At 37.6% G+C, this 25,697-nt stretch overlaps 1 protein-coding gene across 3 annotated transcripts in view; it reads right to left on the bottom strand.

Moving 5' to 3' along the window:
* The window catches only part of RELN (reelin), a 518,586-nt gene that overhangs the window by 123,774 nt on the left and 369,115 nt on the right, over positions 1–25,697 (bottom strand). For all 3 annotated transcript variants that reach the window (XM_047695315.1, XM_047695316.1, XM_047695317.1), the window contains exons 21-23: positions 8,106–8,298; positions 6,948–7,060; positions 189–326 (exon numbers count right to left, since the gene is read on the bottom strand). In XM_047695315.1, the coding sequence (XP_047551271.1) occupies positions 189–326; positions 6,948–7,060; positions 8,106–8,298 (444 nt within the window). The remainder of the gene's footprint in view (positions 1–188; positions 327–6,947; positions 7,061–8,105; positions 8,299–25,697) is intronic.

Genomic DNA, 25,697 nt, shown 5'->3' with positions numbered 1-25,697 from the left:
CAGACTTCACTTAAAATGTAACAGCACCTTTTACACCTAAAATAAGAACAGAAAGAAGGATTGTGTCCTTTTGGCTCCTTCATTATTTATCAGTCTGTCCCTACCGCTCTGATGACAACTGCTGTGTCATCCCTCTGAACACAAACCCCGAGAAACAGACAGTCGATCACAGGTGGCAGTGTGTGTACCTGCACACGCCGTGGTCACATGAGCCGTGCCCACTGCACATGTTGGGACACTGCTGTCCAATGTAAATGCTGTCCAAAGCCCACTCGTCTTGGGATGTGTAATAGGTCTGACTCCAGCGGAAGCGGGTGGCACTGGACCTAGAAACAAGGGACGGGAGTGAGAACAATATATATATAGTTATATATATATATATGTATATATACATACATATATGTATATATTCAACATACAATTGTCAATATACAATTGTCGATATACTATATACTATATATATATTTAAAGATTTTATTTATTTGACAGACACACAGCAAGAGAGGGAACACAAGCAGGGGGAGCCCAGAGGGAGAGAGAGAAGCAGGCTTCCCACCAAGCAGAGAGCCGGATGAGGGTCTCCATCCCAGGACCCCAGCCCAAGGCAGATACTTAACAACTGAGCCACCCAGGGGCCCCAAAAACAGTATTTTAATGGACACAAAGAATGTCAGAGTTTAGACTCTTTCAGATGATGAACTTTCTGGAACTTGCATTTAGCTGCCAATGATTTTTCTGTGGTAGTTGAAAGTCTGTCAACAATTCAATGATGACAAAAAGTTAAAAAGAAATGTGGGGTTTAGATATATACCTCCATCTTAATTTAATTTGTTACATTTTGGAGAAAAACAAAATATCAGATTTTATTGTTGTTACACAGAGATTTGATGCCAGGAAAAGAAAGGAAGCAAGAAAGAATAATAATAAAAAGGTATATACAAAAAAGCCTCTCTTCCACAGAGGAAAATCTGAGGTGTTTCAGTTATAGTAATAAAATTTCTTTCAATAATTGGACATTACTGAAATTGGAAATTGGAAACTTCCAGTGAGCTCTCAATATCAAACAAAAGTTTTGTTTGGGGGTATTGTTTTGGGATTGAGGGACATGTTACAATGTGCTATAAGAAAAACATGTTCTAGAAGTAAGAACATCTGGGTGCTAAATTCTGTGGATCATTTCAGACACATTAACTTGGGTAGATTTCATGGACAAGCTGTTGTTAAGTGGAAATAAAAAGTTAAACTGTCCATTACACATAGAGAAACACTTGGGACCTCCATTCCTCTAAACCAGACAGAAAGTCTACGGAAGAGGGTATTTTGGGAGCAACGTCAAGAAAGTTTCCATCCACTGACAGTCACAAAAAATTCTTTTCAGTTCCCATCAGATTTTTTGCCTCTAGAAATTTTCAGAGAGCGTGATGAGTTCTTTTTGGTCAAAGTGCAAAACAAAAGAAAACAAAAAGGATTTGCAGAATTAATGGGCATGCCCCATTCCATGGATTAAACCCTCCCCAAGCACACTATCTACACATACACTTGATCTTGAATGCTCTGAATGATCCCTTAATGTCTACTGCATCAATTATGCACATCTTAAATACTCCCTAAGTATGTAACAGATTGTTAAAATCCAGACTAAGCCTTTATTGTTTATTTTGCCAATGATCTGTGGCTAGTAAGTTGCACTTTCATTCCCAGCAGGATAATTCCAGGACTCGCTGAGATGCGTCCAATAGACACCAATTTGCTGCCTATCAGTGCCTGTCATGACACATGCAAGACACAGATACACCTCCTCTGTGATCATAGTTTATATCTGAAATCGAATAGCCATCACGATTGTCATAGTCCCATTAAGAAACGGTTTGTAGAAGATCCAACGATAAAGTAGGTATGTTGTTTTAGAGTGTGGAGCCCTAGAGAGAAGCAGCCAATCAAGTTTGATACGTCAGCATTGTGCAAAGGAAAGATGACCATATTTTGTCAGGATAATCTGAGTCAAGTCTGAGGCCACAAATGTCTAGACTGTGGGCTTTTCTAGGGACAAGGTTATCTTTGGTCTCAACTATTTGCACAGAAACAGAATAAAGTAGGTATACCGAAAGAGACTGTGAAAAAAAATGAGTCAATGAGTGGATGAACAGGCCAGGAAAGGGCAGCCTGTTACTGCCTTCAGTAGGTAATGGAGTAAAGAATGTGCTAAGAGTCTGGGGACTCGACCCCTTGGACCCCAGCTCTGCAATTTATCAGCTGTGTGACCTTTAGTGAGAAATTTAAGCCCTGAGGCTTTCTAGTTCCTCACCTCTCAAATAAAGGGATTGGGCAAACTGATTTCTAAGATCCCTTCTAGCTTGTAAATTTAGTGATTGTTCTGGTGGCTGCTGACTGAGGTGATGGTTTATTTTCTGTATAGTTACATGCCTACGTGAAACCATGGCATACCTTGTTTTGAAGTTTGGCTATCTCAAACATTAAAATGGGGTTGGAGGGTTTCAGACATCTGTCCCAGATTTCCCAGTTTATTTATGTTTCTGAACAGTCACATGTAAGTAAGCACATTCTAAATTCTTTTACTAAGTAAATTAGTCCTTACATGCATCTTGTGAACTCTCAAAAAAGAGAATATCTCCTTAAGAAGAAAAGCTTACAGTGGATTTTTCCGTTTAAAATTATAATCTACAGTTTAATGTGCTGATGTTAATTAACAGAAAAGGAAGCAAGAAAAGGTTGAATATTGGCTTCGTTTTTAGTGAGAAAAAAAAAATTAGTTGTGTGAGCAATCTCCAGCTGGTCACACATGAGAACACAAGGTGTGATCTCACTGATTTGCAGCTGTGTCACTGCTAAATATTGCCCTCAATACAAATATTTAATTTGCCAACCCCCCCACCTCCAGCCCAGATCTAAGCATTCTTAGAAGGAAAATCTTGAGCACTTTGGATTGGGTCTGAAAGTGAGACCACTGTTATGTGGATCACGAGATGAAGTTGACTAGCATTTCAAACCCAAACTCTGTGGATTCCCCAAAGCAACAAAACTTGTCAGTCTTGTCTTTATTTGATTTTTTGCCCCATATAAACTTCTAGACTGAATTAAAATAGCATCAAGTCGTCTCTTGATAGGTAGGTATCAAGGCATCAGAGCTGAGGAATCGCGGCAAATGAAGGCAGACCAAATTTTATTTTCCACCTTCAGAGTTACTGTAATCACATTTACCCAATTATTCTGAAACTCATTCAGCCATTAGGTGTAGATTTGTTTTTGAAGTCAGCAACTGACATCTGTTTGGGTCTCATTAGGCCCTGTTCTTATGTAAATGTCTCTCATAAAAACAAAATTAATTTTCATTGGGTAACAAATGTTCAGTTCATATGCAATATAATTTCTCCAAGCAGGTGTATATATATTCAGTATTTCTACTCTAAGTTGTCCTATCTAGCATTTTTCCAAAGTTAACAGATCTTTGGTAATGTGGGGACCACATTTGCTCGTGTGTATACAATTTAGAGTTGTGTATGTGTGAATCAAAGCAGCAGAACGAAGATTTGCCAGAAGGAATACTGTTTCGAACTAAACTGCACTCCCTTTTCCCTGATGCTTGAGAAAAACATGCTTTTGCAAAAATTTGAAATGATGATAATAAATAAAATGATCAAGAATACCAGGAACACTAAATGCACTTTATCTTTACAGCAGAGCTTTTAAAAAGCATTAGAAATCCCAAACCAATGAAAATAACCAGATAAACACTATTTAAAAAAATATATATAGCAATCATGTTTAGTAATAATACTAATACTTACGTATTAGCAGGAATGTTAAAAAAATTATCTTATTGGGTTTGTTTTTAAAAAATATTTTTACTCTCTTTACCCAGGGCTTTGGAAAAAAATTTGGAAAAGCAGAGTTCAGTTAGGTTGTAGGAATAATGTAGTAGACATTGAGGCACCCTGAATTAAAACTTTACTCAATGACTCAACATTGAATGAGTACCCAACATGTGGCAGGTAGTATTGGAACTGAAGTGTTTATGGGTCCAATAGATTTCCTCTCAAGTGCTGAATAAACATTGATGAGAATTGATCTTTTCTGACTATACTAAAACTTTGAACTCAGTGCTAATATCTTGTAAGCTAGGAAATAATAATGCAAGATACAATCTAAATGTGAAGTAACAGGCAAAGGTGAGGTGTTTTTCTTTTTTTATAAAGGATAATATTTTTTGGATACTGCCTAAATTCCACTAATAAAGAAGAATAGTTTAGTGGCGTCTGGGTGGCTCAGTTGGTTAAGTATCTGACTTCAGCTCAGGTCATGATTTCAGGGTCCTGGGATCAAGCCCACGCCGGGCTCCCTGCTCAGTAGGGAATCTACTTCTCCCTCACCTTCTCCCCTGCCCCTCTCCCCACTGCTGCTCTCTTGTGTGCACTCTATCTCTCTCTCAAATAAATAAAATCTTTAATAAAACAAGAATAATAGTTCATAACATTTCTGGGGATGAAAAGACATCTATAAGATATACTATCAAGATGACCTTACCATCATAATTTTGAAATTATACCCCAATTGTCAATAAAGAAAAATCAACATTTTTAAACCATGAGGGTGATACACTTAATGGTGAAATAAACATAAAGAAAAAACCACAGTAGTCTTACAGCAAGTATGACTACTATTTCAATTGTTTGATCTGTTGCTTTTTTATAATGGTGATTGATATGCTTGGAATATCATTGAAATTAAATACAAATCTTGATTATATTCCCAGCAGTAGACATAAAAAACTAGGATGCTGGAGAAAGTAGCAACTTGTTATACAAAGCATTAACAGAGTATCCAGGAAATGGCTCACAGTTGGATATAAAAAAATCTGTGGAAATCAAATTTCAATCATTTTGTTCCAACTGACATAATGATGAATCCTTAAAAATAATCAAGGAGGCATTCTTCTATAATTCAGTAATTCAGTCTCCAACTAAAGGATGTACAATAATAACTCAAGGTTGTTATCTAACCAATTGTTTTTGTGTAGAGCCCAACTTCCATGAAAAATAATCGAAGAAGGCTTTATTTAGTAATTTTCTCTTTACAAAAGGGCTCTTGGAAGGCTCATGGCACAGAAAAATAGAATTCTTGTCTCTTTCATGCTTTTTCTACTACCCACGTTACAGAATCTTAGAATTCTTGAACTGAAAGGGACTTTTAAGATCACCTAATTAAATTTCTTCATTCTACTCCTAAGAAATCAGACTTGAGGAGGTTTGAATGGTTAAAATTGTATAATTAATTAATCACTGGCAAGGAAAGACTGAGAGCTTGGGCCTTTTAATTTCTAGTCCAAGGTTCTTTCTTGGGTAAGCTCATCCTGTCCCAGGACTTCAAACAGTACTCATGGTATTTAATCTTCAACCCAAACCTCTTCTCTGAACTCCGGATGTGTAAGTCCAGTTGGCTTCTTGGCATTTCTGCTTGGATAGGGAAGTACCTCAAACCCCACATCCCCCAAGCAGAACACTTCATTTCCTGCCCCAAATCCACTCCTTCTCTAGGCTTCCCCACCTGGGTCAGTAGTATCACCATCCAGCAATTTCCCTAGGCCTCAGATTTACAAACTGTTTTTGATTCTTACTTTCTTACCACAACTCCCATCTAGTGCATCAGCAAGCCCTATTTGATTCAAATATATTTCACAATGATGGCTCCTGTCTTGTCTGCTATAGTTATGCTCCAAGCCACTGAAAAATCAAACTCCTGGAAACTTTTATCGACTCCCTATCTTCACCCTTTCTCCCACAATCTAGTCCTCACAAGGCACCCACAGTGACCAATCTAACACAAAATTATGTAATATTTAGGGAAAAAAGGTGTTTTTCTCTTACATATTATCAAATATTTAACTTTCTTCCTAATTACTAGGCTTTAGCTTCCTGATGATTTTTATGATTATTGAGAGAGTGTGAATAGGAAAAAAAAAGTGTGTATTAAGCTTATAAAATAAAAAGTAGGGCTTTTCAGTGAGAAAACAGCCTTGAAATCCAAATTGTCTTGACATAGGAGAGTCTGGATTCCTGTATCCTTCCCTTCTACATATGTCAAACCTAAAGGAACAGGTCATTGAGTTGGGGAAGAAAGGGAGGTCAGAAAAAGCTGGGACACAGAGGGTATTATGCTACGTGAATTAAGTCAGACTGAGAAAGACAAATACTACACAATTTCACTCATATACGGAATCTAAAATACAAAACCAGGGCTCTAGGTGACTCAGTTGGTTAACCATTTGCTCAGGTCCTGGGATTGAGTGCCCACAATGGGCTCCCAGCTCAGTGGAGAGTCTGCTTCTCCTTCTCCTGCTCCTCCTGCTTGTGCTCTCTCTTTCTCTCAAATAAATAAATAAAATCATAAAAAATAAAATAAAGTACAAAAAACTGAATAAACAACCAAAAAGCAAAATCAGACCAACGAATACAGAGAACAGCCTTGCTGGTTGCCACAGGGCGAGGAGGGTAGACAAAATGGGTGGAGGGGAGTGGGAAATAAAGTTTTCTATTTAGGGAAAGAATAAGTCATAGGAATAAAAGGCAAAGCAGAGGAAATAGGTCAACGGCATTGTATTAGTGCTGTATGGGGACACACAGTAGCTACACTTGTGGAGAGCATAGCATAACGTCCAAAGTTGTTGAACACTAAGTTGTGTACCTGATATACTCATGTAACATTGTGTGTCAACCCTACTAAGGTCAAAAACAAAGTAAGACAGTTTGGAAATCAAATTTTCATTAGCTCTATTTTTCAAATATCCTGGGTATAAAAGAACAATCTGGGTCTTTCAATGACAAAGAAAATTCCTCTTGCCATTGTGCTTAACTCTTCTTCACATTCAAGTCATGCTAATGGGGATGGTAAAAGTTAAGGTCACAACCATATCTATAGATATCATCTCTCACCAAGTTTTCTGGGGAAGAAGCACTGTGACTCTTCTCCACTGTGTGAACTCAGTGGCATGGTAAATACTTGCTGACGTGAATTCCTGACAACTCGGCATACTTGGAAGACATTCCTAGAAGAGAGGAAGGCAAAAGTTAAACTTGGCTTCTGTTCCTCCAGGCACAATATATGTTGACTCACTCACCACAAGTGATAAAGGCCTTAAAGAAATCTTATGTCATAATCTTAACCATTTGCAATATGGATGCAATCCATGATTCTTCCTTCTGTGAAGCTAAAATATTTGCGAAATAATGGAAACAAGTGTCACCGTGAAATTAAATGTCTTTTAATTCTGACATATGAAAGTGGACATGGATTAGGATCCACGTTTTTGACTTGTTATCATAACACAGGCATTTAGTAAATAAAATTATTCTATGCGGTGTGCTATGCATGCATTTATTCCAACGTCTGATCACCGTGTATATACATAAAGGAGTACATTTGATCTTAAGAATCTGGGGGTGCCTGGGTGGCTCAGTGGGTTAAAGCCTCTGCCTTCCGCTCAGGTCATGATCCCGGGGTCCTGGGATCGAGCCCCACATTGGGCTCAAAGCGAGGACCCTGCTTCCTCCTCTCTCTCTCTCTGCCTGCCTCTCTGCCTACGTGTGATCTCTGTCTGTCAAGTAAATAAATAAAATCTTTAAAAAAAAAGGAATCTGGATCTACATGCTTCTTTTCTTTTTTTTTTAAAGACAAGATATGCCAGATTCCTAATACAGACTACCTACAGGTAAAGAGAGTTAGAAAGGAACAGACGAAGACATGCTATAGGGAAAGAAGAAAGAGTGGAGGGAGGAAGAGGATCCGAGAGGAAGGAGGAAGGAAGGGTTAGAGAAAATTTATGGAAGAAGAGGGTTAGAGAAAATAATATCCCAAACACCATCCTAAAGTATCCAGTCCTGAAGTTATTCCCATTTCTTTATTTTCAATTACAATTTAGTATCCAAGAGTGCAGAATGTGGAATCCTTGTTACTGACTTGATGCCAGTGCTAAGTCACAAATAACATTGTTCCTTTTGAACAAAACCGAAACTTTTAGAATTGTAACTCTCTGCTTCCTATGTAAAAAGAAGGAGCCCACCTGTTACAAGCATGAGAGAAAACAGACTTACCTCTTGGACCAGGTGCCAGGTAAGGCCGTGATTGGTTGAGTACTCTAGCTTCACCTGGTTGTCCATGTGCGGGGTGTACTTCTGGCCACAGCCCATCACCAAGCTGAACTGAATCATGTAGGATGCTCCTATCTGCATTGATTGTGTTTCCACATAGCGCATACTTGAGGCAAGTTTGGAGTCTCCCGTGAAACTGAAAGACAGAGGTGGGAATCAGAAGATTAGAGAGATTAAGAAGAGGCCGGGTGAAAATCAGGCTCTTCATTTCATACCACACACCAAAATAATTTCATTTTGCTTGTTTACATCTTGCCTAGCTTGAGAATGGATTTCAGTCAATCTAATAAATGCAATTTAAAACAATCTTCCTATCAAAGAAGCGATGTTTTTATTTTAACTTAATACCTAGAGTTGTCAAATATACTTGAAAATGGGTACTCACTCATATAATGTTCATGAGTGTAAACCCTTTGACTTATTAATATCACTGCTTAGAATCTTTCCAAAGGAAATCATCCTAAATTCAAGGACAGTTTTATAAAATATGATGAATATTGCAGGTCTACTTACAAGAGTAATGTAAGTAGACATTACTAAATTTCAATGTCAAACTAAAGGGAAAATAGAATCCTTAAGAAAATTGGGATAGCCTCTTGACAGATTATCCATATTGCAAATATTTATGAAGGTAATGTAATCACATTAACATGCTTATGAGAAAATACATTTTTAAAAACCCACAAAATGATCTATAAAGGAAATTCACCAGAATGTTTGCTGTGGCTCTGTTTGGTGGTGGGAAACTAGATAGTTTACATCTTTTCTTTCTTTTTTCTTTTTTTTTTTTTAAATAGTCTTCAATGCTTAGGCATTAAATACTGAAAACATCATAATGTAGTTTTAATGACTGTGCTTAAAGCTGGTAAAATTTTACTGGGTCCCAGTTGAGTCCATGTAATTGTAAACTGTTTGAAGACAGGCACAATTACTTTTTTAGAGCAAACTTCTCAAGGAATTTATAATCCATCAGAGGAGATCAAAATATGGAAACATTTTCACTGTGGTTAATAAGGGTCAGTGTAAACATTCCCAGGGTTAACCACACTGGAGTTTGTCTGCCATAATGCTTGATACTGCTATCGTGAAGCAGGGACAATACCACGCATCAGGAGTAGTTCCTATTTGTCAGGGGGCTGAGCTGATATAAAAGGAATGATGCAAAAATCTGTGATGTCTTTGAGGCATATTTGCCCTTTGCTGACTGACTACTCTGCCTTGCTTCTTGCAAACATTAAGATGTTATTTAAAGATGGAACGTTGTCCATATGGAGGATCATCACAGGTTTGGGCTCAAGGTCACAAAATGCAAGAAGCTTTTTCCCTAATTACTCTTTACCAATTTTAAATTAAGTTTTTACACTTGGACAACGAATAAAGTGGTTAAGAGCCCCAAACTCTTGCTCTTGCTGAAGGGTCAATAAAAAGAAGGGACATTCATGTTTATAACTGCTGGTGTTACACATTTGGTGCTTACAAATTGTTTATTGTTAATAATACAGATGCCCACACGTTGTTGAGTCTAGGCCATATCCTCAGACTGTGCTAAGCACAATACCCACATTATCGTCCTTAGTTCCATCCTTACAGTAACTCTGTGAAGTAGGAATATCTCTAGGTAACAGATGGGGAAATGGGGATAGTAAGTGGCAGAGAGTCGGTGTGAACTCAGCTCTACCCAAATCTAAAACCTCTCAACCAATACATGATCTCTCTTTCTTTCCATTCCTATAAGATGGAGAAGAAAACACTGCAGTTTTGAATAACTTTCATATATAGTTAATTTAAAAATCATTAACTTTCAGTTACTGTGCAATGATACTTGGTGTTAGAGATGTACATCCATGAGTGCTGCTATGTGACAGAGTGTACAGAACACATTCTAGCAAACACAAAGCTGCAGAATGCAATTTTAGTAATATTACAAAATAAAAGAATCAACATAGAGGAAAAACACTAGTAAGCGCTACACGCACAAACTTGTCCATATAAATTCCACAGTCTTTAAAGTAAGCAAAAAACCCTCAAAACCAAAAAAACCACAACAAACCCCCCCACATCCTGACTGCTTCTCCCCATGAGAAATAAACGTTGCTTTTTTAAAAAAAAAATTTTATTTATTTGACAGAGAGAGAGAGAGATCACAAGAAGGCAGAGAGGCAGGCAGAGAGAGAGAGGAGGAAGCAGGCTCTCCGCTGAGCAGAGAGCCCAATGTGGGGCTCGACCCCAGGACCCTGGGATCATGACCTGAGCCAAAGGCAGAGGCTTAACCCACGGAGCCACCCAGGCACCCTTAAACGTTGCTTTTAACTTCAACAGTTAAATGTTCTTTCTAGTGCCCTTTATGAGGAAAGTAAATAGAGGGAGCCAACGAGTTGGTCATTTGAATTGTTTAAAGGTTTACTATCTATCTTGGGCAAGTGGGAAAAAGCACACAGCACATGGCAGCACAGTCTTCAATTCACGGAGAACCACTAGAACTTTCTCCCTCATGTCCTGCACAGCATTTCCCCACATGAGCATTTCTGAAATAATTTAAGATTATTTTCACAATAAGTTCCTTGTAAATTCCTCCCTTCAGAGATGGTTTAGTGTCCTTGCAATTCTAGGAGAAACAGAGAGAAATGCTGTGTTTTGTAAATACTGCCTGCACCTAACTCTTGCATGATTGCACTCAACCATGAATCTGGTTGAAGACAGCGAGTATTCAAACCTGAGAAGGATGCACTCTGTGAGCTACCCTCACAATAACAGCTTTTAAAGTGCCAGGACATCAAGTAAGAAACAACATAAAAATGATATAAAAGGACAAAAGTCTCAGGAGGCTGGCTGTCTTGGTTGATACCACATGTGTCTCTTGATCTCAGGTTGTGAGTTTGAGCCCCACATTGGGTGTAGAGATTACTAAAAATAAAATCTTTAAAAAAAGGTCAAGAGTCTAAATGAGGTCTGTTAAATAGTGACAATAAAATCCTTAGCACAAATATCTGTTCCACCAGCAGTTGTGTCTTTTCTTGAGTTTCTTGTAAACTAGAGCTGAATGCTTTCTAACTAAAATGCCTGTCATACTTCATGGTACCATATGATATGTGTCCCAATATCTTTTTTAATAAAAATCAAAATTCAATTAGCCAACATATAGTACCTCATTATTTTCAATGTAGAGTTCAATAATTCATCGGTTGGATATAAAACCCAGTGCTCATCCCATCACATGCCTTCTATAATGCCCATCACCCAGTTACCCCATCCCCCCACCCACCTCCCCTCCAGCAATCCTGTTTGTTTCCTATAGTTAAGAGTTTCCTCGTCTCTGATGACTTCCCATTCAGTTTTCCCTCCCTTCCCCTATGATTCTCTGCCCTGTTTCTTATATTTCACATATGAGTAAAACCATATGATAACTGTCTTTGTCTGACTGACTTATTTCACTCAGCATAATACCCTCCAGTTCTATCTGCATTGATGTAAATGGTAAGTATTCATCATCTTCGAAGGCTGAGTAATATCCCATTAAACACACACACACACACACTCATATTACATCTTTTTTTTTTTTCCCCAATCAGGAAGATTCAAATCAAAACCACATTGAGATACCACCTTACACCAGTTAGAATGGCCAAAATGAACAAGACAGTAAACAACACATGTTGGAGAGGATGTGGAGAAAGGGGACCCTCTTACACTGTTGGTGGGAATGCAAGCTAGGGCAGCCACTTTGGAAAACAGTGTGGAGATTCCTTAAGAAATTAAAAATAGAGGTACCCTATGATCCTGCAATTGCACTACTGGGTATTTACCCCAAAGATACTGATACGGTGAAAAGAAAGGCCATCTGTACCCCAATGTTCATAGCAGCAATGGCCACAGTTGCCAAAGTGGGGAAAGAACCAAGATGCCCTTCAATGGACAAATGGAAAAGAAGATGTGGTCCATATACACTATGGAGTATGATGCCTCCATCAGAAAGGATGAATACCCAACTTTTTATCAATATGGATGGGACTGGAAGAGATTATGCTGAATGAAATAAGTCAAGCAGAGAGAGTCAATTATCATATGGTTTCACTTACTTGTGGAGCATAAGGAATAACCAGGAGATGGGAGGAGATGGAGAGGAGAAGTGAGTTGGGGGAAATTGGAAGGGGAGACAAACCATGAGAGACTGTGGACTCTGAGAAACAAACTGAGGGTTTTGGAGGGGAAAAGGATGGGGGTTGGGTGAGCCTGGTGGTGGGTATTAAGGAGGGCACATATTGCATGGAGCACTGGGTGTGGTGCATAAACAATGGATTCTGGAACACTGAAAAATATAAAATAAAAAAACCCCTACATCTTCTTTATCCATTCATCTGTCGATAGACATCTCAGCTCTTTCCATAATTTGGCTATTTTGAACATTGCTGCTTACAAACATTGGGGTGCAGGTACCCCTTTGGATCACTACATTTGTATCTTTGGGGAAAATGTCCAGTAGTGCAATTGCTGTGTCTTAGGGTTAATCTATTTTTAACTTCTTGAGGAACCTCCATACTGTTTTCCAGAGTGACTGTAGCAGCTCACATTCCCACCAACAGTATAGGAAGGTTCTACTTTCTCCACCTCCTCACCAACATTTGTTATTTCCTGCCATGTTAACTTTGACCATTCTGAACGGGTATGAGGTGGTATCTCATTGTGGTTTTGATTTGTATTCCCTGATGGCTAGTGATGTTGAGCATTTTTTCATATGTCTGTTGCATATTAAATGTCTTCTTTGGTGAACTGTCTGTTCAAGTCATCTGCCTTGTTTCTGTAGTATAGTGCTTTTCACCTTCACCTCACCTACCCTGATACCTTACGCAGAAGCAAAATAACACAAGAAAAGTACAGACATCTATGCCTGAAAATCTTGACCATTCATAGTAGAGGTTCACTCAGTTGTTTATGATTTATTCAAGACTGGATGAAAGCCGGTAATATTAGGTCAGCTTTTCCCCTCCTGAATATGCTGATGTTCTTACTCGGCTGGAGTTTTAGAGGTGAGAAATTCACAGACTGCCATCCTTTAATTGATAAAATTGCTCCTCTTTGTTGCTTGTGTAAGTCAAGATAGGTTCATAAAGGCAAAAATGAAGCTGAACTTCTCTGTTAGAATCAGAGAAAAGAAAAAGAACAATTCACATCAGCCTTTTGTGGAGAAATTCTGGAGACAGAATGCACTGGGAATCAGGATGCTTAGTTTCATTCATGTTGATTTTCAGGAGTGCCTCTAAAATAAGGGAACAGTAGAAAAGCTCCTGCCTGTAATTACAAGATTTAATGAGAGAATGGGGATAGATTATTCTTTCTACTCGGAGAAGGTAACCTCTGGTAAAATGGGTGACACCACAGTATAACTCAGGTCTCCACGGTTCTATACTTAGTCCTTAGCATGGCTCCTTTGCCTTCTCTTCCCTTGTTAAAGTCACATATTGTCAAGGACCTGTTTTCCCAACTAGGCTGGAAGCCTCTCTGCAGGGAGAGATCATATCTTATTTCATCTCTGCATCCCCTAAAGCATTCAGAACCTGGGCCCCTCACAGAAACACCTGGTGCTGTGGAAGGACATCATGGTTTTCCAACAGCTAGATGATCTTACGTGACCTTTGAATCAAGGCCATTTGGGAGGCCATCAGGGATCCTGAACCCTGGGTAATGGAGATTAAAAAAAACAACAACAACAACCCAGAAGCTGAGTTGCTGGCCCCAGAATCGTACAGTCACTAAAAAGCTAGAAACTAGGCCTTCTGATTTCTGCTTGGATGTCCTTTCCAAGCTGTCATGCCTGTTAAAGGCACTTAAAGAATGTTGAATAAAATGAGCACATGAGTAGGGCTTCTCAGTTTGGGAAGAAGGCAAGTTTTACAAAACCACAGTTACTTACATGTTATAATGAACACAGTCAAGGTTTTGAGGTTATCCTTACTTAAAGAAATCACTCTTCCTGCATTTCCCCAGTGGCCCTTTCCCATCTCCATAAAAAAGGCTCTTTTATATGAAGAGCAGATACACAGAACCAACCTAAGGGGGAGAATGTTTAGACCACGATGTTTCTTCAAGGCAAATTCACCCAGGGACTGAGCCATTTTCAAAAACTCATCCCATCTCTTTAAGAAACGTTTGGTAATTGGGTGTCTGGGTGGCTCGGTTGTTTAAGCACCCAACTTGATTTCAGGGTCCTGAGATCGAGCCCTATATCTGACCCTGGAGCCTGCTTGGGCTTCTCTCTCTCCCTCTCTCTTGCCCTGCCCCTGCTTGCAAACATGTATGCACTCACTCTCTCTCTCAAAAAAAAAGTTTAGTAAGTTAGACAGTGTATCTGAAGTCTCACTACCAATACACAACAAGACAAGATAATGCTCCAATATTTACGTTTCTTAGAAACCTAAGGAATATTCTGCTATTTTCAAAGACCCCACAGAAAAGAATAGCTCTGCAAAGCTCATTTCCACAACAGAAGAGCAACACAAAGCTGGTTTTGGTTTGATACCATTCAGAAGTTATATTCATCTGCAAAAGGACATGTAAATGAATCTAAGCCTCTCTGATATCCTGCTTTTTGTTGTGTTTTTGCAATTATCAAAGAAATATTTGCTGGAGTTGACTGTCTTGTTGATATCATGGAATTAGAGTGGCATTTTAACTCATTTGTTATTTCTATAATATTCTATCTTAAAACAGAAATTACTATTTTAGCGGATTACATAAATTTTACATTTATCAGAAAAAATAATCTGACTATATAGTTTTTTTTTCAAAGTAAAAATTCATTGTTCTACTACCTAAAGATGATCACTGCTAACATTTTGGCATACATACTTCCAGACTTATGTTTATGCACACATAAACACTCACTTTTCCTTCTTTTAAAAAAAATATTACAACATCATAATAAACCTGTTCTTTTTTTTTGAGAAAGGGACAGTGCATGCACATGAGCAGGAGTAGGTGAGGGGCAGAAGAAGAAGGAGAGACAATCTTAGGCAGGCTCCACGTTCAGTGGGGAGTGGAGGTGGGGCATGATCCACCGGAGGTCATGACCTGAGCTGAAATCAAGAGTCAGCTGCTTAACCGACTGAGCCACCCAGGCACCCCTCTTTTTTTTTTTTCCCACAACTATTATATTGACATCTCTCCATATTGAAAATATGTTGAGGGGCACCTGGGTGGCTCAGTGGGTTAAGCCGCTGCCTTCGGCTCAGGTCATGATCTCAGGGTCCTGGGATCGAGTCCCGCATCGGGCTCTCTGCTAGGCAGGGAGCCTGCTTCCCTCTCTCTCTCTCTCTCTCTCTCTCTCTGCCTGCCTCTCTGTCTACTTGTGATCTCTCTCTGTCAAATAAATAAATAAAATCTTTAAAAAAAAAAAAAAGAAAAAATGTTGAGAATAAAGCCCATCTCCAATTTTGGAACTCTTGGGAGATTTCTCTCTTTTTCACTATTATAAACAATGCTTCTGTAATACGCATCCTTATATATCTTCAAGTACTGTTCCAATTATTTCCCTAGGATAAACTCCCAGAGGCAGAATTACTTGGTCAAAGCAAATTTTAAAAATGAGCATTTCCTGCCAAGTTGCCCTCAAAAAAGGTGGTACTGAGTTAGGGCAATGGGAAATATAGCCTTCACGTTATGGAATGAATAAGTCATAGGAATGAAAGGCACACCATAGTGAATATAGTCAAAGATACTATAGTAGAATTGTATGGTGACAGACGGTAGCTATACTTGTGAGAATACCAGAATGTATAGAGAAGCTGAATCACTATGTTGTACACCTGAAACCAACACTGTGTGTCAACCATACTCAAATTTAAAAAAAAACTTAAGTTCTTGTATATTTCTAAATAGCTAGACCACTCCTTATTTATTTTGTTAAATTGGTAATCAAGGTATGGCAAGAGAGAAAAATACATGAAGAAACTTTGAAATTCTCTCTTTTTTTACCGTTCCAACTATGAGAAGCCAAGCAGGGCCACGTTAAGACTTTTAAAGGACCTTGATAATTTTAACATTGGAAACTCCATTACACATCACGGCAAACACATTAAAGTACACCCATGTCTATTAAACGTTTTTTTTTCACTGCAAAAACTTTCAAGTGGTTTTTATAATTTTGCCTTTAAATTTTATTTGGCTGGTAGAAATGCATATAATTTACATTTAGTTGTAATTTCTCAGCATACTCAGGAATCTGACCAAAAGATTACTTTCAGTATCATGAAATTTTATGAATATTCAAATTTAGCAATGAATGGAGTTAACATATATTATGTTTTGTAGACAAATAGTTAATTTAATATAAATAGTTATATATATAAATATTAACATAAATAGTTAATTTAAAATTATTAATTCTATTTTTGAAATTTTCTTATCCTATTTTTGAGACAATATTCATTTCCCCAGACCCTGGATTTTTTCCAGGTCCCTGGAAAGATTGCAGGCCCTGGCATGTGCCCAAAATGACTAATGAAAGAACTTCCCAGGAAGAGGCAGAGCTAATGCAAAGGTGCTAGAAGAGGAAAAAGCTTGACTTGCTGGAGTAGAGAGAAGGAAGATCAACATGGTTGGGAGGATTGAGTGAAAGGCAGGAAGGCAGGAGAGGCCAACTGGGACAGGTCATTCCATCTAACCTGGAGATCTCGTGAATCACATCTGTAGAAAGTAATTGTCTCAGCCTACTGAATTTCTGTTTCAATAAGGGCACATGGGTGGCTCAGTGGGTTGAGCCTCTGCCTTCGGCTCAGGTCATAATCTCAGGTTCCTAGGATCGAGCCCTGCTTCAGGCTCTCTGCTCAGTGGGGAGCCTGCTTCCTCCTCTCTCACTGCCTGCCTCTCTGCCTACTTGTGATCTCTGTCAAGTAAATAAATAAAATCCTTAAAAAAAACATCAACTGTCTGGACAAAAATAGGACATGAGTGTTGGAACACAGCCATTTTATCCATTTCTTTGGCAGGTCCTAAGGCTTTGTCCTTCAATATCTTCAATATCTTCAAGTGGTCCATTTTCCACTGCATCATTCTGTTCCTAACACCATTATAAGCACATCAAATGACACCATTAGCCTCTGAGCTGAGCTCCTTCTACTGCTTCTCCTATTACCCTCTACCATCTATCAAAAAGCAGCCATAATTATTTTTAAAATATAAGTATGATCACATCACTCCTCTGCTAAAAACTATTTACTGGATTCCCATAAAACTTAGAATAAATTCTAAAATCTTTATGTTGCTCTATAAGCTCCTAGGAGCACTTGCGTGGCTCAGTTGGTTAAGCATCTGACTCTTGATTTTGGCTCAGGGCATCATCTCAGGGGTATAAGATCGAGCCCCACGTCAGGGTCTGCTCTGAGTGTGGAGCCTGCTTAAGATTCTCTTTCCTTCTCCCTCTACACCTCCCCACTTCTCTAAAAATAAATAAATACAAGGTCCTAATATAATCTAGTTTCTTGTCTGCCTCAGGGCCTTTGCTCTTGCTAGTCTCTCTACCTGTGAGGTTTTCCTTGTACACTTTTATATATCATTGTCTCTCATTATTCTGGTCTCTGTTCTTATGTTTTCCTGACTATCTTACCTAAAATCATTTCACTCTCCACTTATGCTACCTAACACTCCATTCATTTATCCTCATAGTGCTAAGCCACTTTCTGAAATATTATTATGAATTTGTTTAATGGCTGCTGGTGTTATTCCCCTTTAGAAGCTCTGCAAACAACAGACTTTACTATCTTCATCTCCAATACCAACCTCGACACCTCCAGTACAAATAGTGCCAAAGTGCAATCAATAAATAGTCAAATGTATAAATTAGTCTATCAATGAATGAAAAATCTCACATAACAAAATCCTCATGTTGAAAAAGCCTAATAAATAGACTCTCTTTTAGGAAGTCATTTGTAAACCTATTTAGGGGAATACTCAATTATATTACCAATTCTAGAGAGGCACTGATACGCTTGGGTACTTTAAATAGTTGTTGAAAACAACAGTAAGTGACTTTTCAGTTTGTCACTCAATATATTTACCTCATCTATCCACTAAGCTTCCTAGAACCATCACTCACCAGGAAATGGCAGTTGAAGTGGCCCTTGGGAGCCACCTCACCCCAACTGGCTTCTTTGAGCAGCACAATTTAAATTGATTTACTGCTCTTTTTTAAGAGTCTCTGCAAAAAATAACTCCAAGAGTACTGTAGGCTTACTAATAAACTATTTAAACTGACAAAATTTCTACATGAGAGATGGGTTGATGTTCACTGGAAGAAAAATCCTAATGAAAGTACTTGGCTATGCCTTCTGATAGAAGCAGCTGGTAGCATTGCTAAAACTGAGGCTTTGCAACTTTAGAAACTTGACTGCTCTGAACCTCACCGAGAACCATTTTTTGTGAGGGACAAGGAAGTGACACACTATTACCAGCCCTCAACCAAGATCATGAATTCTTTTCTTTTTAAAGATTTTACTTATTTATTGGACACAGAGAGAAAAAGAGAGCGAGTGCGTGTGTGCACATGCAAGAGTGGGGGAAAGGGCAGAGGGAGAAGTAAACTCCCCACTGGGCAGAGAGCCCGAGAGGGGCTCGATCCCAGGATCCTGGGATCATGACCTGAGCTGAAGGCGGATGCTTAACCTGCTGAGCCACCCAGGTGCCCCAAGATCGTGAATTCTTACACCGCTTAACAACAACCACCACAACAAAAATACCAAGGCCCCACAAGTTCTAAACCAAGACCAATCCCTAGAGGGTAACTTCTTTAAGAACTCCTATGTCTTGGCAAATGGCAGGTGGAAATCTTTTTAAACTGAACGCTAATAAACTCTTTGACACATAAAAAAATTAGGCTTTTTCAATGTGAGGATTTCACTACATGGGACACCCACACTTTGGCTGTTCTCCCCCTTTTACACCTCTATTTTCCTACATCCCCTGTGGCTGGTGTGAAAAACTAGGCTTCCCAAATCCTCCCATCACAAACTAAATACCACATAATGTTACCCCATTTTCTCAAGCCTGTTGTCATTCACAGCTCATTTCAATTTTGCATGTTGCTCTTTTATTTTCTCTGCACTTTCATGACAAACCTTAGGAAATTTCCTTCTAAAAACCAACCCTAACATGACAGGTGCTACTGATTTACTTATATAAAGAAAGTGCTTTAATTAAAAAAAAAAAAACACAACAAAATTACACATAACAAGGAATGACTAAATTCTATTTTAATGGACCAATCAAAGTACCTAGGAAGCCATTCAACATTTCTACATCTCATTGATCTCTAAGTCTTTTAATTAAATTTGCTTTTCCTCAAGCACCACTAAAGATAAAAGCTATAGCTTTTCTTATTTTTAAAAATTTTAATATTTTCCAGTTTTATTGAGATATAATTGACATATACTATGGTATTAGTTTTAGGTACACAACATAATGACTTGATATATGTATACATAGCGATGATTACAGTAAGTTGAGTCAACATACAGTCACTTCACCTAGCTACAAATATTTTTTTCTTGTAATGAGAACTTTTAAGATCTACTCTCTGAACAACTTTCAAACACACAACATAAGCATACCTTATTTTATTGTGTTTTGCTTTACTGTACTTCACAGACACGTGTTTTTTTGTTTGTTTGTTTTACAGACTGAAGGTTTGTGGTAACCCTGTGTCGAGGGAAGTTCTATTGGCATTTGCTCATTTGGTGTCTCTGTGTCACATTTTGGTAACTCTTGCAATATTTCAAACTTAATTATTATTAATATATTTGTTGTAGTAATCTGTGATCAGTAATAATGATTGAGTGAAAGCTCAGATGCTGCTTAGCATATTTTAGCAATAAAATTTTTTTTAGCAATAAAATACTTTTTAATTAAGGTAAGTACATTGTTTTCTAGACATAATGCTATTGTGCACTTAATATACTACAGCATAGTGTAAACCTAACTTTTATATGCACTTAGAAACCAAAAAATTCGTGTGACTCGCCTTTTCCTGGTATTTGCTGTATCGGGATGGTCTGGCACTGAACTTGCAATGTCTGAGGTATGCCTGTGCAGTCTAACTATGGTCTTCATGCTGTACATTATACTCCCATAACTTATTTATCTTATAACTGAAAGTTTGTGCCTTTTGACCACCTTCACCCATTTCATCCACTCCCTATTCCCTACCTCTAGCAACTACCATTCTGTTCTCTACATCTATGAGTTTGTTTTTTTTCAGGGTCAACCCAAGTTATTGTGAATGGTAGGATTTTCTTCCTTTTTATGGTTGAAAACATACTATTGTACATATATATCACATTTTCTTTATCCACTCATCCATGGATGGACACTTAAGTTGTTTCCATGTCTTGGCTACTGTAAATAATGCTGCCATGAACATGAGAACATATATGAACATACATCTTTTCAAGATAATGACTTCATTTCCTTCATATATATTCTCAGGAGTGGAATTACTGGATCATATGGTAGTTCTATTTTTAATTTTTTGAAGAATCTCCATATTGTTTTTCACAGTGGCTGTGCCAATTTACATTTCCACCAACAGTGCATGAGGGTTCCCTTTTCTCCACATCCTCACCAATACTTATTTTTTGTCTTTTTGATAACAGCCATTCAAACAGGTGTGAAGCAATATCTCATTGTAGTTTTCATTTGCATTTCTCTGATGCTTAGTAATTCTGTGCACCTTTTCATATCCATTGACCATTTCCATGTGTTCCTTGGAAAAGTATCTACTTACATCTTCTGCCTATTTTTGATCAGATTATTTGTTTGTTTTTGCCATTGAGTGGTACGTGTTCTTTATTCATTTTGGATATTAACTCCCTATTGGATATATGAATTGCAATTATTTTCCTGCATTTCATAGATTCTTTCCATTTTCTTAATGGTTTTCTTTGCTATGAAGAAACTTTTTAGTTTAATGTGGTCTGACCTGTTGATTTTTGCTTTTGTTGCCTTTGATTGGTATTATATCCCCCCAAAAATCACTGTAGGTCAAGATGCTTACCATCTATGTTTTCTTCTAGGAGCTTTATGGTTTCAGGTTTTATGTTTGAGTTTTTGATTCATATTTTGAATAAACCTTTATGTATGGCATAAGATAGTGGCCCAGTTTCATTCTTTTGCATGTGGCTGTCCAGTTTTCCAAATACCATTTACTGAAGAAACTGTCCTTTCCTCATTGTACATTATTGGCTCTTTTGTCAAAAATGAGTTGACATTCTTGACATTTATTTCTAAATTCTCAATTCTGTTCTTTGTAGATCTATGTCTCTGTTTTCATCCTAATACCATACTGTTTTGATTACTATACCTTTGTGAGGTAGTTTGAAACCAGGAAGTGTAATGGTTCCGGTTTTGTTCTTCCTTCTCATGACTGAGATTGCTCAGATTGCTTTCCTGCTCAGATTGCTTTTTGGGTCTTTTGTGGTTCCATAAAAATTTTAGGATTGTTTGTTCTGTGAAATTCAAAATGCTTTTGGAATTTCAACTGGGATTGCATTAAGTCTGCAGAATGCTTTGAGTAGCAACTAAATGAGCATTTAAATATTAATTCTTTCAATCCATGAACATAGAATATCTTTGTATTTGTTTGTGTCTTTTAAAAGATTTTATTTATTTATTTGAGAGAGAGAGACAGATAGTGAGAGAGAGAGCACAAGCAGAGAGGAGAGGGAGAAGCAGGCTCCTCACTGAGCAGGAAGCCCCATGTGGGGTTTGATCCCAGGACCCTTGATATCATGACCTGAGCTGAAGGTAGATGCTTAATCAACTGAGTCAGCCAGGTTCCCCTTTGTGTCTTCTACAATTTCTTTCATCATTGTCTTATTGATTTCAATGTATAGGTCTTTCACCTCCTTAGTTAAATTTGTTCCTAGGTATTTTGTTCTTTTGATGTAATTGTCAATGGGACTGTTTTCTTTCTTTTCTTTCTTTCTTTCTTTCTTTCTTATTTTTATTTTTTATTTTTTAATTTCTTTTCAGCGTAACAGTATTCATTGTTTTTGCACCACACCCAGTGCTCCATGCAATCCGTGCCCTCTCTAATACCCACCAACTGGCTCCCCCAACCTCCCACTCCCTGCCCCTTCAAAACCCTCAGATTGTTTTTCAGAGTCCATAGTCTCTCATGGTTCATCTCCCCTTCCAATTTCCCTCAACTCCCTTCTCCTCTCCATCTCCCTTTGTCCTCCGTGTTATTTGTTATGCTCCACAAATAAGTGAAACCATATGATAATTGACTCTCTCTGCTTGACTTATTTCACTCAGCATAATCTCTTCCAGTCCCGTCCATGTTGCTACAAAAGTTGGGTATTCATCCTTTCTGATGGAGGCATAATACTCCATAGTGTATATGGACCACATCTTCCTTATCCATTCGTCCATTGAAGGGCATCAATGGGACTGTTTTCTTAACTTTTTTTTTCTGATAGTTCATTTTTAATGTATAAATATTTGATTTTTTTCTATATTGATTTTATATCCTGCATTATTACTGAATTTGATTACCAGTTCTTACAGTTTATTGGTGATGGCTTTAAAGTTTTCTATATATATCATGTCACCTGTAAATAGAGACAATTTTACTTCTTCCTTTCTGATTTAGAGACTTTTATTTCTTTTTATTGCTTAATTGCTCCCACTAGGACTTCTAGTACTATGGTTCATGAAGGTGGGGTGGGCATCCTTGTCTGGTTACTGATATTAGAGGAAAAGTTTCAGCTCTCACCATTAAGTATGATAACAGCTGTGGGCTTTACATATGTGACCTTTATTATGTTGTGGTATACTCCACATATACCCAATTTGTTGAGAGTTTTTATCATAAAGCCTGCTGAATTTTGCCAAATGCTTTTTTTGTAACTATTGAGATATATTTTGTATATATATTTTGTATCTATTTCATCCTTAATTTTGTTTGTGGTATATCACACTGATTGATTTGCACATGTGGAATCAACCTTACATCCTTGGAATAAATCTCACATAATCATGATGTTCGATCCTTTTAATGTATTGTTGAATTCAGTTTGCTAATATTGTGTTGAGGATTTAGTTTTGGTAGGCTGTATGTTTATAGGAATTTACCCATTTCTTCTGGGTTGTCTAATTTATTGGTATATAATTGTTCACAGTTCTCTTACAATCCTTTGTATTTCTGTGGTATCAGGTCTAACTTCTCTTTCATTTCTGAGTTTGAGTCTTATTTATTTATTACTATTTATTTATTTTTGTGAGTCTAGCTAAAGATTTGCTATCTTTTTTACTCCAGCAATCCACTCTTATGAGGTACCTCGGTGGCTCAGTCAGTTAATCTCAGTCAGTTAAAGGTCTGCTTTTGGCTCAGGTCATGACCCCAGGACCCTGCATTGGGCTCCCTGCTCAGCAGGGAGTCTGCTTATTCCTCTTCCCCCTCCCCTCGGTCATGCTCTCAAATAAATAAAATCTTAACCAAAAAACCCTCACTCTTTCATTAATTGACCTTTCTACTTTTTAATATCTATTTCATTTATTTCTGCTCTGATTGTTATTTCCTTCATTCTGCTAACTTTGGGCTTAGTTTTTCTTTTTTATCTACTTCTTTGAAGTATAAGTTAGGTTGTTTATTTGAGATCTTTCTTGTTTCCTTTTTTTTTTTTTTAACGAACACAACTTTTTTTTTTTTTTTAAAGATTTCATTTATTTATTTGACAGAGACCACAAGTAGGCAGAGAGGCAGGCGGGGGTGGGGGGAAGCAGGGTCCCTGCTGAGCAGAGAGCCCGATGTGGGGCTTGATCCCAGGACCCTGGAATCATGACCTAAGCCGAAGGCAGAGGCTTAACCCACTGAGCCACCCAGGTGCCCCTCTTGTTTCTTAATGTAGGCATTTGTTGTTATGAAACTTCTTTTTACTGCATCCCATACATTTTGGTATGCTCTACTTCTATTTTCATTTGTCTCAAATTATTTTTTGATTTTTCTTTTGACTTTCTTGATGCATTGATTGTCTAATCTTCACATTTATGAAATTTAAAATTTTCTCCTTATAGTTGATTTCTAATGTCATATCATTCTGGTAGTTTTTAAAAAGTTGCTTGATAAGATTTCAGTCATCTTAAAAATTTGAAGACCTGTTTTGTGTCTTAACATATGATCTATTCTGAAGAACACTTCATGTGTGCTTGATAAGAATATGTATTCTTTGCATGGGATAGAATACCCTGTAAATATCTGTTAAGTCCAGCTAATCTAATGTAACCTTTAAGTTCAACGTTTTCTTACTGATATTCTGTCTGGATGCTCTATCCATTATTGAAAGTGGGTTACTGAAGTCTATTATTATTGCATTGTTGTCTATTTCTTCCTTCAGGTCTGTTACTTTTTGCTTTATATATTTGGGTCCTCCTATGTTGGGCATAGTGTTGTATCCATTTGTTGGATTGACTCCTTTACCATTATATAGTGACCTTCTTTGTCTCTTATTATGCTTTTTCCCTAAAGTGTATTTTGTCTAATATAAGCTTAATTAACGCTGCTCTCTTCTGGCTTCCAATTGTATGGAATATCTTTTCCATCCTTTCACTTTCAGCCTCTATATGGTCTTAAAGCTAAGCTGAGTCTCTTGTAGGCAGCATGTATTTGGGTCTTATTTTTTTTAATTCATTCAGCCACTCAATGCCATTTGATTGGAGCACTTAGTCCATTTACATTTAAGGTGACTATTGGTGTTTGTTAATTGATTTTTGGCTGTTTTTAATTCATTTGTTGTTTCGCTTGCTCTTTTCCTTTGTGATTTGATAATTTTCTGTAGCAATATGCTTAGATTCCTTTCTCTTTATCTTTTGTGTATGTACTATAGGTTTTTGCTTTGTTGGCACTATAGGCTTATATAAAATACCTTATATTTGTAACAGTCTATTTGAAGCTGATAACTCAAGTTTGAATGGATACTATAAAGCTCCACATTTTTAGCCCCTTAACCCACATTTTATGTTTTTGATGTTATAATTTATATCTTTTTATCTTGTGTATCCATTAACAAATTATTGTAATTAGAGTTATTTTTACTACTTTTGTCTTTTAATCTTCACACTAAATTTATAAGTAATTTAGCTTCCATCATTACAACATTGGAGTATTCTGAATTTAACCATATATCTACATTTGCCAGGGAGGTTTATACTTTCAAATTTTTTTCTGTTACTAGTTAGTGCCCTACTGTTTCAGGTTTCAAAGTTCCCTATAAGGCCTGCCTAGCAGTGCTGAGTTCCTTCAGCCTTTTCTTTTCTTTTTTTTTTAAAGTAGGCTCCACACCTAACATGGCATTTGAACTCATGACCCTGAGATCAAGAGTCACTTGCTCTACTGACTGAGCCAGGCAGGTGCCCTGAACTCCATCAGCTTTTGCTTATCTGGAAAACTCCTTATGTCTGCTACTAAAACCAAATGCCAATTCTAACATGCTATAACAACCATCCCTCACAGTTATATACATTTTGAAATCAAAATCTTATATATATAGA

The sequence above is a fragment of the Lutra lutra genome, chromosome 11 (assembly GCF_902655055.1).
Source record: "Lutra lutra chromosome 11, mLutLut1.2, whole genome shotgun sequence".
Classification (NCBI taxonomy): Eukaryota; Metazoa; Chordata; class Mammalia; order Carnivora; family Mustelidae; genus Lutra; species Lutra lutra.
The sequence above is the reverse complement of the archived record's forward strand: the minus strand, read 5'-3'. Positions and strand labels throughout refer to the sequence as shown.